This window comes from Nyctibius grandis, chromosome 9 (genome assembly GCF_013368605.1).
Source record: "Nyctibius grandis isolate bNycGra1 chromosome 9, bNycGra1.pri, whole genome shotgun sequence".
NCBI lineage: Eukaryota > Metazoa > Chordata > Aves > Nyctibiiformes > Nyctibiidae > Nyctibius > Nyctibius grandis.
The window spans coordinates 3,830,682-3,848,666 of NC_090666.1; the positions used below are offsets into that span (position 1 = coordinate 3,830,682).

The 17,985-nt window shown below is 39.8% G+C and overlaps 2 protein-coding genes across 2 annotated transcripts; both read left to right on the forward strand.

Annotated features, from left to right (window-relative positions):
- The first annotated feature begins 3,680 nt into the window (after nt 1-3,680).
- Nucleotides 3,681-8,193, forward strand: ASDURF (ASNSD1 upstream open reading frame). Its single transcript, XM_068407713.1, has 4 exons — nt 3,681-3,847; nt 6,437-6,490; nt 7,041-7,116; nt 8,010-8,193. Exons 1-4 carry the CDS (start codon nt 3,770-3,772, stop codon nt 8,078-8,080), a joined length of 279 nt encoding a protein of 92 aa, XP_068263814.1. The 5' UTR covers nt 3,681-3,769; the 3' UTR covers nt 8,081-8,193.
- On the forward strand, nt 8,103-12,919 carry ASNSD1 (asparagine synthetase domain containing 1). Its single transcript, XM_068407712.1, has 3 exons — nt 8,103-9,584; nt 11,266-11,447; nt 12,591-12,919. The coding sequence occupies exons 1-3, from the start codon at nt 8,103-8,105 to the stop codon at nt 12,850-12,852; spliced, it is 1,926 nt and encodes a 641-aa protein (XP_068263813.1). The 3' UTR covers nt 12,853-12,919.
- Nucleotides 12,920-17,985: the final 5,066 nt, after the last annotated feature.

A 17,985-nucleotide genomic window follows, 5' to 3' on the forward strand; every position in this document is an offset into this window, starting at 1 on the left:
GATCCAGGTCCCTGGCTGTGTAAACTAACCTAACTCCCTTCGAATCCTCAGGTCTCAATCAAATTAGCAGAAACATTACCATAAAGCAAACCCAATTAGTTTCAGCAATTTGAATTTTCTTAGACTGGTATGAGTTAGTAAGTTATTAAAATGTAGGTTCAACTGAGAAGTTAATGTAGAGATCAGTGTTACATCTCAGAATTTACTCACATGGATTCTGAAGTTAGAATGTCTGAATACAAAACAACCCAGGATCAGAATTTAAAACATTCCAAAAAAGACAAAAACACATAAATGCAAATACCCTCTGACCATGCTCTCCCCCTTCTAGAGACCTCATCTACCTGTCTTATATCCCAGGCTGCATTCTCTCTTTGACTATCTCTGGATTCACCAAACAGCCAGCACAGTTTCAGCTTGCTCTCTTGTGGCCAACATTAGAGCTACAGTCCTGGTACTGTTCAGTTCCAAGGACCTTCGAGAGCGGTTCTTCTAAAGCATGACAGGTTTCCTCAGATTACAGTCACTTACAGCTGAACCTACTAAATGACTCAAGTTTGAACCCACAATCAAGTTATCATGGCTTACCATGTTACCAAGCACCAGCTTAGATACAGAACTGAGTACCTGTAGATTTCTAGCCCACGGCAAAGCATGGAAACTTGGCACTGCTAAGCCCCAAAGGCATTATCAATACTACTCCATACCTCTCACATCTGCAAAATCATCTGACACAAATGTACCGCCAACATCTTGAAAACAGGTCTTCAAGACCAACAACAGTTTTCAGTAGGATGGCCTAACATTTTCAGCATGCTTTTAACAACAGTCTGTCAGAGCTTGAGCTTGGTTATTTGAGGATACTGTTTTGGTCATGTGTTTGCTAACACCCGACCGCAACTTCAAACATTTTCTGGCATCAGTAAGGACTGCCTGTGTTGTAACTGTTTACAGTGCTTGGTGGGTAATTTGTGTTATTTTGTACATTTTTAAAGACCCCAGCTGCTGAAAAGCTGAGGACTTCAAAAGACTCAGAAATATTCCTTAATACTTTATTAACATTGTGTCAGGCATTATCACCTTATTACCACCCAAAGATACTTTTATATATAGTTCAGAACACCTGAGCTGGCACAAGGGAAGTGCACAGACACAAGCACATTGACCAGAGATGTATCATTGAGCTACATTGCCCACTTAGTTGCCAGCCAGATCAGCTCCTGAGTCACCTCACCACCTCTCATGAGGAACAAGAACATAGCAAACAATGTAACTACAGCAGCCCTAAAATAAGGTTGAATTAAGATGTCAGAGCTCTGCACAGGGAGATAAAAGGTGCTGACCTTTTCTTTTGTTGAGTTTTAAACACAGCTGCTCATATTGTGGGTATGAATGTGGGTAATTTCAGGAGTAATCATGTCACAGGAATCCATTCATTTTTAAAAGGACTTATCAAAAGCACATTCTTTATCAGTAGAAGAATTAGCAGTTCATGGTAAGACCAGAAGTTGAAAACATCCCACATTCACTATTATGCCCCAAGACCATTATAGTCACTCTTATGAACCAACCAGTGAAACATTCTCAGGCACAGAGTGATGAATTTTTGATTCATAAACATTAACTGTATTTATTACTGAACATGAAAAGGATCATCAGTACAGAAATTATATACTGACTGCTGGGTTACTCGATCATCAACCTTTGTAACATATGAACAGCAAATAAAACACTCAGGCAGCAGAGGGCTGGGAGGTACTCAGATTAAACAAATTACTCCACAGAACAGAGTGACAAACTACAAAGCACACTGAGCAATAGCATCAAAACTCTTGTATGTGACCCAGATATGCTTATTTCTTCTAGAATTTGAAGGACAAGCCCCAGAACCTCTCCACTCCCTAGGCAACATTTCCCAGCAGCTTCAGTTAATCTGCTTTGGGACTGTCAGAATCACAGAAGCACTAGTACACCGCAGAGAAAGCTGGATCAGCTACCTAACCTGTCTCACCACACAGTCCCACAAGCAGCCATGTTGATGCAAGGGTGGAGGCGCAAGTGTGTGGCTGAAGGTGGAGGGAAGAGTAAGACTGACCTCTTACAGAACTGTAAACTCAGTTTCTTTTTCTGTTGAAAGCAAATTAGCATAACATTTGCAAGTTACTCTATTGTTAAATATTCTTATAGCCAAATTGTCAATTTTCATGCTTCTACAGGAGCCAAAATCCTTATTCTCCCTATACCACTGCCAAAAATTCCAATCAACATCATGGACATTCCAGCCAGGCTCACAGATACCACCAAAGCAAGGTGCAATCTTGCTCACAAGCTCTAAGTATTATCAAAATACATAACGTGTATGATTATGTGAGCCACAAATCACGAAGCAGCAAAATTCAACATTCCTACCTCACTTACTAAAGTAGCAAATATTTCAAGTAATTCACCATGATTTGCAGTCAGTAGCATAAGGACTTGCAGGATTTTACGAGATTGCTATCCCAACTGAGCTATCGGTAGTAGCCTGTAAATTTGGAATGGCTCTTGAGTCTTTAGAACAATTACAAAACAGTATTTAAAAAGAGAGGAAAGGGATAACATGAGACCAAAAGATAACTGGTTCATTCCTACATCAACCACCTTGCCAAAGTCTTACCCAAAGTCCCCACTGATATGCACTAATACTTGTTAATAAAAATATGATCTATTTTCCATGAAAATCGGCAGACTTCCAATTTCCTGACATACACAGCTCATTCATCAATTAACTAGTGATCAGAGCGTGTAATTCCTTTCATAAGTAAATCAAACTCTGTCTTAATTTTTTGTTCCTCATTGGTCCTACTGAAAAGCATTTTCAAAATCTTGTCACAGTAACTGGCTCCTTTTACCATTTCTCAGTCTAAATTTATGATGGCAAATCATGATAATATTATTTGTCCTTGTGCTGTCATCATCCTGCCACTTAAACAGCTTCTTCCCTAACGTATTTATAAAGACAGGAAGACAGATGCATCACTGCGATATATCTAGAGTAGAATGGCAGAGACAGAGAAATATAAAGACCATCCTACCAAAGAGGAAAACATATAATCTTAATAACTGTAAATATTATATAATTCACATCTACTCTGGCATACCTTTAAGCAGTTTGCTTATTTCAGAGCAAGCTGCCTGACTCCGGTCAGAGTCACCACCACACCAAACAGTCCCAAGGCAAAGCACTTCCTTTTTCTTTTTTATTTTTTCCTCTTTTTTTTCCCCCCCTTCCCCTCACACTCTACAAGGCCTCCCTTTTCCAGACGTCGCTCCAAACAGCTTTTTCACCTGGGCCTTCCCACACCCTCACAGACAAGGTGACAGCTCAGTTCACGGGAACTCTCTCAGGGGGCCAGGCCGCGGCCGGCAGGGACAGGGCAGGGACAAGGACATGGACAGGGCCGGGGCCGTGGGGCGCGAGCCCCCTCACACCATAACCGCCAACGGCACGTACGACAGCAACAGCCCCACCGCGCCAACCACCCCAGCTCGCGCCCAACGCCTCGCGCGTGCCCAGTTATGCCTCCAGAGCGGGAAGCGCTGCTGATTGGTGCTCCGCCTGGCCCTGCCGCACGCATGCGCGCACGCCGCGGCCGGGCTGTTCGCGCATGCTCTGCCGCGGCTGGCTGCGCCGCGCGGGACGTGCCGCGCGCGGAGCTGCCGTTGGCGCCGCCGCCGCTGCCGGTGGGTTCGTGCGCCTGGTGCCCGGCGGGGCCCGCTCCGGGGGGGGATGTCGGGTCGCCCGCCGCGGCAGGAGGAGGAGGGGGAGAGCGCGAAGCTGCGCTACAAGGAGGAGCTGAGCCGGAGGGTGAGCTGAGGCGGCCTGCTGCCGGGAGGGAGGGGGCGGCGGTGCGGCTAACGGCGGCGCCTGAGGCCGCGTCCCCCGCCGCGTATCCCCGCGGTGCTGTTGGCTGCGTGGGGCGCGCTGAGGCACGCCCAGGGCCGTGCTGCCGGGGGGCGGCGGCCCCGCGAAGCCTGGAACCTCGGGTGTGATGAGCGTGCAGAAGAGGAGGGCCGCTGCTGTCAGGCAGCCGGGTCTCCTGTCGCGGTGTTCGCTGAAGGGCTCGGAGGAGAGCGTCTGTCGTGTGGCGAGCTCTTGTCGGCCGTTAGCTTTCTTGTCAGATCGGTTTTTTGGTGCTTAACTGCTCTCAGTTGAGCTTGAAATGGCAGGTGAGTCGCAGGGAGGCTTTTCTCTGTAGTATCTACTTCAGCTGTATCTTCTCAAAAAGTCCCAAGGGATTTCAGTGACAGAGGCTGGCACTCCTCATAAATCTGCATAAATAGCTTTGTTTAGTATGAAATCCGTCAAGTCCTATGGAACTGCTTTCCCTCAAAAAATGAATTCCTTTCCACGCGGCCAGATTGTATAAAGTCAGTGGTATTTTTGAATCATAGAATTATAGAACGTCCTGAGTTGGAAGGGACCCACAAGGATCATCGAGTCCAACTCCTGTCCCAGCACAGGACAACCCCAGAATTCACACCATGTGTCTGAGGACATTGTCCAAATGCTTCTTGAATGCTGTCAGGCTTGGCGCCATGACTGCTTCCCTGGGGAGCCTGTTCCAGTGCTCACCACCCTCTGGGTGAAGAACCTTTTCCTAATATCCAGCCTAAACCTCCCCTGGCATATCTTCCTGCCATTCCTTCGAGTTCTGTCACTGGCCAAACCAGGACAAGAGGTCAGCGCCTGCTCCTCCACTTCCCCTTGTGAGGAAGTTGTAGACCGCAACGAGGTCTGCCCTCAGTCTTCTCTAGGCTGTACAGACCTAGTGACTTCAGCCGCTCCTCGTACGGCGTCCCCTCTAAACCCTTCATCATCTTTGTGGCTCTCCTCTGGACACTCTCTAGTATCTTCATATCCTTTTTATACTGTGGCACCCAAAACTGCACACACTACTCAAGGTGAGGCCGCACCAGTACAGAGTAGAGCGGGACAATCACCTCCCTCGACCGGCTAGCAATACTATGCTTGATGCACCCCAGGACACGGTTGGCCCTCTTGGCTGCCAGGGTGCACTGTTGGCTCATGTTCGACTTGCCATCGACCAGAACCCCCAGATCCCTTTCCGCAGGGCTGCTCTCCAGCCTCTCGTTCCCCAGTCTGTACGTTCACCCAGGGTTGCCCTGTCCCAGGTGCAAAATCCAGCACTTTACCTTGTTAAACTTCATGCGGTTGGTGATCGCCCACCTTTCTAATTTATCTAGGTCTCTCTGCAGGGCCTCTCTGCCCTCAGGAGTGTCAACAGCTCCTCCCAATTTTGTGTCATCAGCAAACTTGCATAGTAGTCCTTCAAGTCCTGTATCCAAATCATTAATGAAGATATTGAAGAGCACTGGCCCCAAGATGGATCCCTGAGGAACCCCACTAGTGACTGGTCACCAGTCTGATGTAACCCCATTTACTATAACTCTTTGAGCCCTACCCATCAGCCGGTTGTTCACCCACTGCATTATGTGTTTATCCAGCTGTATGCTGGATTTTGATTGCCTGGGAAGCTGTAAAGCCAGGACTTAACAGTATTGAAGGTTGTAATTTCTGTTATGCGTAAGTGGCTGGTCCAGTCTGTAGGTGACACTGCTGTTTTGTCTGTTGGAATTGTAAATGTAAGATATTGATGTAGCTGCTGGAAAAGTTGTCTTTTCTGTATGCCACGTTCAGTTTGGCTAACATAGCTCTGCGGCAGCTTTCTACTGTTGCACCAATTCCAGGAGACACAAAGGAAGAAGAAAGAAAACCATATTGTTTGTCTAACAAAAAGCATTAAGTGCCTGCTGACCAGATTTTCTTCTATTTGTTGGCTTTTATGATGATCCTCCTGATGGCTCTTTAGCATTGACAGCTGTCATCGTGAAAGAAAATGGGAATACCTGCCACCTCTGCCAGTGGTAAATCCCACTAAGGAAGTTTGTGCAAAACTCCAGAGCAATAGAAAGGCTTCTGTTGCTCTTAATACAGTTTTAGAGGTTTTGGGTTTTTATTGTTTTCACTTTGAATCCGGAGAATACCTGTGATTATAAAGTGTGTTGTAGATATTATGCTGTTTTGTTTTCTAAAGTTATTTGATGTTTTATTAGCGATTTGCATGTTTTCTTTTGGGAGAAAAATGTGTGTATCTGATTATAAATAGCTAGAGGTACTCTGGTATCCCAGTAGTGATTGATTTCGAGGGTAGGAGAAATACCAATCCATGCAAGATAACCTGTTTCTTGAGCAGTTATTTAGTATTTCATTTTTATCTCTACTTCCGCTTTGTCTTCAGTGGTTTATTCAGAGAACAGCAACTATATATGCATGTAGCTGTCTTAAAATATCAGTAAGCGTGTTCACCACCAGGATTATAATATAGTGGTTTATTTTTAATAATTAAATTGAAGTGCATCTTTTGCCTTTCAGATTAAAGAGCAGAAGGTTGTAGTTGATGAGCTCTCTAATTTGAAGAAGAACCGGGTAAGTATTTACAAATTTGCTTTTGACTATTTCATTTTAGCATCAGAGAAATAAGCATAGAGACAAGAGGGGAAACAAAATTGCAGCACACTGTTTTTAATTTGTTTTAATACAGATTTTAGTGCTGATGTGGTCTTCTGTTCTCGGAATAGTTTGTCCTCCAAATGACTTGATTATGTACACTTGTGTAGTGTAACACAGTACGTTGTTGGGGTTTTTTTTGCCTTTTTATGTTTTATCTGACTTATTTGATTAAGATGTTTGAGTTGATCAGAAGACTTCATGAGGGATCCTTACTTTTCATGTGTATGTGTTTTGAAATAGAATGTGATCCCTCATGTATGAGGAAAAGAGGAATGCAGAATAGTCATGGGTTGGTCATGAAATGTTTTTGATGGTACAACATTAGAATGTTGGTATTGTCAGGGCAAAACTTACCCTTCTGGCATAAAAGTGAAGGGGTATCTCAGTGGACCTGCACCAGCGTCTGCTGCAGTGTGGTTGGCAGTTTGTTCCTTTGACTTAATGCAGCGTTGTTTTTGTTTTACAGAAAGTTTATAGGCAGCAACCCAATAGCAACATATTCTTCCTTGTAGACCGAACAGAAATGCTATCTCAATCCAAAAGTAAGTTTACAGTGTAAAAGTTGATCAAATAGTTAACTATTTAAAAGCTGTATTTGTAGCTGTTAATGATTTCAAAGGTATATTAAGATGAAAAACTGGCAACCGCATATCAGATTCAAGGTAGACTTCAGACACGTGCTTGTTTTTCTGAGTTGGATAAATGTGAAAGTTGATATGTGGGTGTGATAAAAGAGCAAGTGCTGAAGATGTAGGAAGAGTGAGAGCATCTGCCCCACAGAAGAGTCACTATTCTCAGTGCCCTTTGGGAAGCTGTGTAGTGCTTTGTCCTTAAAAATTAAAAAAAAAGTCTAAAAGTTGCATGGGATGAGTAGGAAGAAAATAATGACAAGTTAAACTGGAAGGTAAGCTAGAAATCTTTAGGTAGGTGAAAGAATGGATCTGTGGGATTATTAAGATAGGAGAATGGATGATAAAGAGAGTTGAGGATTGAACAAATGTTAGAAATGTATAAATTTATTTTCTGGAATGAACAATTGCTACTTTCATCTCCTTTCCTTTGAGTTAATAGTGTTAACATTTTAATTGACAGTTCACTTTTCATATTATTACAAATGTGTAAATCATAGTGATTATATAGTAATAGTTGGCCATTCCCCTGATTCTTATACTTGTAGTGTGGCTTTCTTTGGGAGAGAAAAAAGATTATAATCTTTGTATAATTAAAGAGGAGTAAGCTACAGTGAGCTATGTTTGTGTTATATCAATACTATAGCACTTTTGTTACTTAGTGTTTCATGTTTCTCTCTTTAATTGAACAAGTAGCTGGAGTTACTGATTTCTTAGATGTACTCTTAAACTTACCTAGTCATAAACTCACTTCTAAACTTAGCGGTTTATGAAACTGATGAATCGTATGTTTTTGTCTTACACAGATACATTAGATGAATTAAAGAAGGCACATCAGGAGATGGAAAATTCAGAAAAGACTAAAATCAAGAAATAGTCCATCTGAACTCAAAGTCACAATGTGTGGCATTTGTTGCATTGTTACCTTGTGTAGCCAGCATGCTGTTCATGATTTCTTTAATAAAGACATGCTCTGCCTTCTTAGAAGAAGAGGACCAGACAGTAGCCAACAGTTGATAAAAACTGTGTCTGATCTCTCTTATGAGTGTCTGTTTTCTGGCCATGTACTTCACTTGAGGGGACCGATGACTCCTCAGCCTCTGGAAGATGCCGATAACAATATTTTTCTTTGGAATGGAGAAATTTTCAATGGAGTGCATGTAGGAGATCTAGAGAACGACACTGAAGTATTGTTTCATCATCTTGCATCATGCAGTAGCGAAGCGGACATTTTGTCACTCTTTTCATCGCTTCAGGGTCCGTGGTCTTTTATTTATTATCAAGCATCTAGACACAGTTTATGGTTTGGTAGAGATTATTTTGGTCGTCGTAGTTTGCTTTGGCAATTCAGTAATGAGGTTGGCGGTGCTTTCTGTCTCACATCTGTAAGTGTTTATTCTGGATCAGGTAACCAATGGCAAGAAGTCCCAGCATCTGGAATTTTCAAAATTGATCTCAAAGCTTGTGCAACAACCAAATCTTTGTCTTTAACATTGTTTCCATGGAAGTACAGCTGCACAGAGAAAGCAGTAGAAGAAATATTTGTTAACGTTCTGGACCAAGTTTCAAAAGACTTACCAAACCACATTCCTCTCATGATGAATGAATCAAAACTGTGTCTCAGAGCACCAGTTATTCCCTTAAACAAAACAATTTCTGAAGCTTCAGGTGAATGTCCAGGCACTAATGTTAGCAACATTATCCATAGGGTTTCTGTAGAAACCCTTCAAGGATTTCTTGCAGAGGAACACAAGAAAAAATTAGTGTATCAGTTTATTGAAGTTTTAAATGAAGCGGTGAAGAGACGGGTTTTATGTCTCTTTAGAGATGGAGATCAGAAAACAAGAGAAGTTCCAAGCATGTCTAATAGGAAAGCACACATTGCAGTGCTCTTTTCTGGAGGCATTGATTCTATGGTTATTGCAGCCCTGGCTGATAAACATGTGCCTTTAGGGGAACCAATTGATCTTCTCAATGTAGCTTTCATGATAAAAGAACAAGCTAAGCAAAAGGGTACCACTAAAAACCATACCAACCAGGAAGTACCACTTGATTTGCTTTGTCCTCCAGAAAGCTGTAAAGATCTTGATGCTAAAACTGGTGCTCATTTATCTTGCTTTAATGTTCCGGACAGAATCACTGGTAGGGCAGGACTGAAAGAATTAGAAGCCATTAACCCTTCAAGAACCTGGAACTTTGTGGAAATTAATGTTACACTAGAGGAATTGAAAAAAATGAGACAACAATGCATTAATCACTTAATTTATCCACTGGATACAGTCTTGGATGACAGCATTGGCTGTGCAATTTGGTTTGCTTCCAGAGGAGAGGGTTTTATTAGTAACCAAGGAGAATGGAAACCATATAAAAGTCCTGCAAAGGTACTGATTGTTTTCTGCCTTATGCTTGACCTGTGAATGTAGAAACAGTTCTGTTGTTTCAGAACTTTAATATTCATAAGGCTTCTGAAATTCAGTGGCAGAATATAGAACAGTTCTGTACTATAATCTTTGTGTCATTCTGGAGTTAAAAACTGCATTCCGTTCTTCTGTCATGTAATGTGTGTGGTTTTTCATTGAGCTTGAATAAGCAACAGCCGTGACTAGGAAAAAAATAACAACAATCATCTGTCACTTTCAGTGTTTCAACTCCTGTAGTGGGTAACTGCTATTCAGTCCAAACTGAATTGGTTAACAAATTCAGAGATAAACATTAATGAAGTACTAAGTAATACTGCTTTGTGCCAACAAAGCTGTATTGTATGTATATATAGCAACAACAGTATGTATATATAGCTATATTGTATGTATATAAAGCAACAACAGCTGTAAAATTACTAGCTTGTTACTTAGGCACAGTATGTGACAAAGTAGCAATTAATAATGGCAGAACAGATGACGACTTGGAATCTTTTGTAATTGGAGTCTGATTGAAAGACAGAACTACAAAAATCTTCATGTATGTAGTTTTAAGTAAAATCTTTTTAGTAACTAAATGATTTTCTTGGGAATTTGATTCTTATTTCTCACTTCCCAATTCCTGATGGTTTGTGTAGGGAAGAATCAACTGTTTAATTTCAGGAGTTCACAGTTGACTGCTGCCTTTGTTTCTTGAGGCTTCTGTTACTTTTCTACTGATTGCTAGATCTTGAAAACACAAAAAACAACAACAAAAACCCCACCAAACGCAATAGTTCGTGTAAAAATTGCTGCTGTGGAACACAGTTGATGTAGTTGACTGATCTACTTAAGGATGTGCATCTCAGGTTTGCTAAACATACAAATTCATCTTAGGTCCACAATATGTTGAAATGGGTCATGAGTTAATAAAACATGAAGTGAAATTGTCATTCTCCCATCAGTTACTACTGTGCACAGGTAAATAGTAGTTGACCACTAGCTGGTGTCAGATTAGTAAAACACACTTGACTGTGTTTCCACTTCTATAGTGAATTGCTGTTGAAGGCACGGTAATGGCCCAGATGTAGTAGTGTTTTTCTCTTGATAACATTTTATGTACTTATCATTGAGGAGACAGAACAATATGGCATGTTTTTATTTCGTGTAATGCAGCTGTTACTAACCCAGTTGCTGGTAAATTAACAATAATCTGGGTGTACATTCAGATGACTATTTAGAACCTACAACACGCTGCATAATCTGCAGCAACAATTTTTTTGATAAAGGCTGGTGCTTAACAAATGCTTTTTATTGAAATAGAAACTAACAAAGACATTCTTCAAAGATACTGGTGTATTTGTGATGCCCACAACATTATTTTGGTGTCTTTTTTCCTTGCCTCAGTAGAAATGTTTGTGTGTATTTCTAGGTCTGATTATGAACCTACTTCAAGTTTCCAGTGACTTTATTGGAAACTGTTTCAGGCTCTGTAAATGTCTAAGGCACATCCCATCATGATAGGTAATATATTTAGAAGATGTGTATTAAAGTGATTCTGTGATTCTGTGAAGTTATTCTCCTTAAGATGTAGTTAAACATTTAAGATCTGTTACATAATATTAGCTTGCATAGATACTAAGAAAGATTTCTTCTGTTTTCTTAGGTTGTGCTCACAGGAATTGGAGCAGATGAACAGCTTGCTGGGTATTCTCGACATCGTGTTTGCTTCAAAAAATATGGCTTAGAGGGTCTGAATAAAGAACTTGAAATGGAGTTAGATCGCATTTCTTCTAGAAATCTTGGTAGAGATGACAGGATTATCAGTGATCATGGAAAAGAAGCCAGGTATTTTTGTTTTAACATGAAGCAGAACTGGTTTTACCAGTTAGATTCTGCTTTTAACACTCCAACAGAAAACTTAATTGAAACTTGTATGCGTTTTATTGTCTCTTAAGATCTGTTGAAGTTTCATTAATGTGTACTGTGTTGTGGGAGTTTATTGTTTTTGTTCTTTAAAAACTGTAGTACTGTGGAAGAGTTACTTAAGGAAATTTAGCAACTTGAACATTGGATTTCCATCTGGAAGCTTTAAGAAGCAGCAATGGGTGTTGAACAGTCAAAATCAAGTTGGTTTTGTCATTTTAAGTGGCAGTGTCTTCTGCACAACTTTGAAGCATTCTGGTGTGGTCACTTGGGGAGTGACTTTGGAGAATGACAACATAACATAGAAGCCACATATTCCTGTCCATGCAGCAGAGGCATGATCAATATCCACTGCATTTCCTGGTTGTTAAGTCAGAATAGTTAATCAGTTTATTTTTGTGTTTACTTCCTCCATGCTACCACCAGCTTGCAAAAAATTCGTTAGGTGTTGTCCAGTAGCAGAGGCCACTCAGGTGCATGAAAGGTCTTTTCAGGTGATCTTTGTGCCAGTGTTTTTCCAAATCTGTTCTTAGTTGCACATTTTCAGTTTAGCAGTTGCAGTTGTGGACAGGCAATGCTGTTGATCATGCTTGTGATTAGATAGGAATGCCTGGAATTCAAAATGGTGTCAGAATTTGTTGTGTAAATATTTTTTCTCCAAAGTTACAATGTAGCTTCATACAGTGTTTTTAAATACTTAGAAGTTTCCTTGAGAAGTGTTACTTTAAAATTTATCTTGCTCTTCCATTGTACTTTCTGATTTTCTTCATAATTTTTGTTTTGTATAAACACAATATTTCTGATGCTTGTTCTTACTCTTTTCTTTGCTTGGGTTTTGAAAACTTCCAGGCTTCTGAGTTTAGACATGATATAGTATGTTTTCTTTCTTCAAGACAGTGTAAGTGCTTTGGAGACTTGCCTCAGTACTGTGATACTAACATTTAGGGTACATCTATAGTTAGGATTCGACACAGGCTCTGAAGTCTTTGTATGTGGTAAAGGGGAAAACCAAGACTATTTGTATGAAGTTTTTAAAGGATGTTTCCCCATGTATGTTTCCTTCAGGTTTCCTTTTCTTGATGAAGATGTTGTTTCATTCCTGAATTCTCTGCCCATCTCAGAAAAAGCTGACTTGGCTTTACCTCGAGGAATTGGTGAGAAATTGATTCTGCGCCTCGCAGCCAAGGAGTTTGGCCTTACAGCCTCGACCATTTTGCCAAAAAGGGCTGTACAGTTTGGATCTCGGATTGCAAAACTAGAGGGCAACAGTGAAAAAGCATCTGACACATGCAGTAGACTGACGTTATTTTCAGTAGATGAATTATAAAGCTACATCTTGAGAGTTGCATTTATTGTATATGCAAATTCAGTAAATCTTTGGAGTTTTCTTAGAATGTTTGGTCTGGTTTTTTGCACACTTGGACATTATTATTAATCCTCAAAGTAATATATGTACATCTGTACTTCTACTAGAGACTCACTATGAATGCATCCCTGGGGGGGGAAGGGAATACTGGGCTCTGGGGAAGAGAGGATAGCCAGAGGTTGGCTTTCCCACCCTTCCTCAACGATGTCAGTGTCGCAAAAAGCATATTGAATCTGTCCAGTCTGTCACGTATGTAGAATTCAGTGCAGTAGATTTTCCTCTGTTGTAGAACAGGGCCGGTATTGCAGCTGTGCTTTAGGAGAGGGTTCAGGTTATGGTTTTAGAAGGGAGGGCGCAGTGAGGAGCTGGCCTGGGTTGCCAGAGCCAAAAAGAGCTGAGAGTCTCGGGCCTTGTTGCCTCTTGGAGATCTGCCCTCCAAGCATCATGCTTGCCCTTTCATTACTTGAGAAACTGACACCCCACACACACCCTGGGTATTTTGGAGCCATCCCGTGTAGCCTCCCAGTCCTTGGCCAGTTCTGCAGGGCTGGGTTGGTTGGTGGTCCCCAGCCTAGGGCTCCCTCTGCTCCTGGAGAAACTGGGAAGCTCCCTCCAGGCTGTTCTTTGTCCCTCCTTGGCTCCCCTAGCTTGCTGCATCTCCTTTTAGCTTTAGCTCTGCTACTTTTACTTCAAAGTTGCACAGCGTCCATTGTGTACCTCAAGGAAGATCTATTTTAAACAAACAAACAGAAAAGGGCACTCTGGGTGAGTATGTGGATGCAATCATGGGGTTGAAATAGAAATATGAATGGACTTGCTCTGAAGAGAAGCTTGAGTTAGCTTGTCTTTCTAATTGTATGGAAGCATTAGGAAGTTAATGTAAGAAAAACTAGATACATGCTCTCCAGTGGTTTTGGTAAGGTCGGAGCTTAGCACTCAGCATGTTACCTTACAGTTCTACTTTTTATGTTTGTCCAGTTAAGGAGAGAAAGGAAAAATCACACCAGAAAAAAAAAAATTCATTTTCATACAAAGCATAATATATCTATTCCTACAAAGTATCTCTAACGGTGTAAGCAGATTTTCAAAATAATTTGTCAAGTCTGTAAAGAAATATTTCTTAAAAAAACTTAAGTTTCAGACTGCTTCAAAAGCACTGGCAGATTTCTTACTGGTGCTCTGAGGAAACCGTGCCTCCCTAATACCTTACCCTGGGATGTTTGCAAGAGTTCTTGCATCATCCTCTAAAGCAGGTGGAGATTGGACCAAGAGGAACATTAGGCTGATGAAATGCGACTATTGTTCACTATTTCACAGAATCACAGAATTTGTTATCTCTGTATTAGTGTTGGAGTGTTCCTAGAAGTTAGTATCACCTGGGACCCTAAGAAAAAAAGTTGTGCTTTTTGTACCCAGGCAAATAATTTCTTTTCCAAACTAAGAGGCCTCTGATATTTAGAGAAACATAAGAAAAAATTCTGGAAGGCTTCTAAATAGTTTTAGATATTAGAAGGAAACCATATAATTTCGTGTTGGCAAACTTTTCCATTTATCCAGTTATTAATAAGAAACTAATTTATTGTTAGTATTATTTATGGTACACTTATTATTATTTATAGAGTTTCTTGACCGAATGTTTGGTTCGGGGAGGGAAGACATTTTAAAATACCTGATGTATTGAAATCACATTCTATAATGTGAGCAACCTACAGGAATGTTACTGTCTTTTAATCTTGTCCTTAACAGCTTTATTGTTTTCTTGCAAATACTAGTATAGTTCATGATTAAGTAATATGCTCTCTCTTTTTTGTTAGCCTCTCCAAGCACTGTATTTTAGAACCTGGAGAATATTCTTGAAGAATACTCAGGCCTGATAAAAGCATTGCCTAGAGCTGAAGAAGCTGATGAGGCAACCTGCTTTTCGAACTTAGTAGCACAGAAAAATACTAGTGCCTTGTTTGTGAAGCCTGACAAAAGTAAGTGGTGAGAATGAATTACTACCACGACCTCTCGTTGGCTGGCTTCAGAAGATGACAATAGTGCTCAGTAGAGATTCCCAGTGGACTGCTGAGCCAGCTAAAAAATGTATGTACCCAGACAGCAACTTTGCTAGCACTGATGGATTCAGATATGCCCTTGTATTATTATTATTATTATGAAGTCCATCAGATTGAGAGAATTGGCTGTTGGAATTTGCTGTTTAAACCTTCCATTGGTTCAGATGCAAATTTTCATCACAGCACTTCTTGTCAACTTCCTCCAGCTTACACTGATAGAAAAAATGGAGAAATCTTGATTAGTGTTGATTACATGGCAGAAGTTTGAGATGTATATACCCAAAGAGAAATGTATCAGGTTCTTTGAGCTCTGGTGCTCTGAAGTGAACATTGATACTGATGGGAAAACCCAAACAGACAGAAATATATTTTTTGTTCACGAGTTGAGTACAAAAACATTCCTATTAAAAAAAATGCCTAGTACTGCATGTAGTTTATACATGGCATTCCTAAAAGCTGGGATTATTACTCGAAAAAATACAGATCACTGGATCTCATGCAAAATTATGATCTGATATGAAATACTGTAAATTAACACATTTCCAAAAGAGCTCAGCTTCCACTGTGGTATCTTAAGTGATTGGTCAGATTTTCAAAAGTCCTCAGTACTCTGAAGCACTCTCTAAGAATAACAAGAGCTCCAGGCTTCTGAATTCTTCAAAATACATCTCTAAAGACACATGCATATATTTTTCCTAACATTTTACATAGTTTTATTATTTGCCATGTCTGTATAATTAAGATTTAAAATTAGTTGCCTTGCTGTATAATATATGAGGTAGTGTTAGAGACAAAAGCATCTTCTAACTTTCTAATTAACATATAACTAATAATTCCCACTGTATTAATAAAAATCCTGTCAGGTTATATATGCAACAGCAAAGTGCACCTTACAAATACATTTTTAAAACTGAAGAATAATGTTTACAGTTAAGTGGTACAAACATATTTTTATGGCAGGCAACGATAGTATTCTAAAAGGTTTCATTTGACCTTGTAGAATTTTGTACTCATTCCTTATTTGGAGGTCTAATTGATATCTTCACTAACATGATTTTGAGGGAACCTGTGATGAAAATACGAATGAAGATCCAACTTATAGCCCAAACAGTACAGGGGGGGAAAAAAAAAGGTCTTTTATGCAATATGCTGATAATATGCTATTTAAGTTGACACTTGGCACCACACAGGTTGAGCTGGATTAAAATGTATTTAGGTTTGATGCAGTAAATAGGTTCACCAATGTGATAAGATCAACAGAGGCCTATTAAGATACAATAACATATCAGACTGCAGCAGAGGTTAGCTCTTCAGCAAAAGCTTCTGAAGAAACAATTGGAAAAAATCATAGGTATCTGCAGGAGTATAGAGTACCTCAAGTTAGTGAACTCTGATTCCATTTTTACTGGGGTTTAAAAAGATGATGGAAATCCCAAATTTAAGTAAATGTCTTTAGCCATATTCTAGTAAGAAAACTGGAAATTTACTATTTTTTTAAATTCAAATTTGACATTGATATTTTTATATCTTCTAGATACCATATCTCATAGATTTTTTATATGTTTAAATGCTAATATATATATCTTTTAGACATCAAATACTAAAATAACTTCAGTGTTTTAAGCTGTTGTCATACTGCTACTTCTAAAAAAGAAAAAAACTCATTTTTTTTATATCTTGTGGAGTTAAAACTGAAAGAGACCTGCCACTGGTTTTGGGTTTTTTTTGGACCAAATCTCAAATGTCAACATTTTCAAGATGGACAGAATGAGTATTTTTATGTCCATGGGGGAACTGAGCTTGATGTTGGTACTCCGTCAGTAAAGGACATTTCATTAGAGATCACAATTCTAGTTTGCTGTCTTGTAGTGTATGCATCTGTATGTCTCTACAGCTAATAAAGTATGAGAGAATATTGTATTTGGTTAAAATTAGCATCAGAAATAAGGAAAAAACGTGGTCGCTCCAGGAGTTAATAGGTTTTTCTAGACCATGTTGTTGCTTGGTTATCTAAGTAGTTCTTATAGACCAGGCTAATACAGAGTTCAGTACTTATTTCTCCAGTATGCTATAGGAATATTTGCTGCTAATACTGAACTGTACAAGCTGGCACAAGATACCTTAATCGTAAGGACAGCATTCCCCTAAAAGCAGCATAGCCTTTAGGTGGCATTTCTGGATGGCACAATAGCAGTCTGAAGAATGATCAAAACGCATTCACCTGCAAATGATCTGTATCAAGAGGCAAAGCACTTTTAAACATGAAATGAAATCAAAATTGTACTTCAGCTTCCACGTTTGCTGAGCATTGGTAAGGCTTGTGAAGCTGCAGTTCTATCGGTCATTTTACTGATGTAAGCAGTTACATATTGATGTAAACAATCCTTACAGCTGATGTAGTAACTGTTTTCTCACAGGCTGCCTGTCATTCGTCAGGCTATAAGGCTCAGTTGTTTGACGTGGATATGCCAGGTAGAGAACGATACCCCATTCCAGTCTTGGAATTTGACACTAAGAGGTAAGGAATGTGCACAGTAATACAGATACTATAGGATAGTCTTTAAAATAATAGACGTCCTTTCTGATTTCAGATTGGCATTTACTTAAATTGCTGAGTATACTATGAAAGATTGAAAGGAATACAGATTTTCGTAGCTTAAGAGAGAAAATATTTTGTTCCAGTTTGATTTTTTTTTTTTTTAATGGATTAAACAACATTCACTATCAAATACTAGTTAAAAGCTCTGTACATGTAGTACAGTTGCTGGCAACATACAGGGTTGTTTGCTAAATATTGTGCAACTTTATTTTGTATAATGCAGTTACTTTTTCTGGAAACAGCGAAACAAAAGTTCTGTAGAAACAAATGAAATACAGCATTGTTCATCAAAATAACAACTTGTTTTTTTCGATGTTTTAAATTCCAGGATGTGAAAATATTCTTACAAAAGCAATATAAAACTAAGGTTTAAATTGTAAACAAGCAGAGACTATGGTTGGAGGGGTTTATTTTCTTCCCTTATTTGAGCACTGTAAA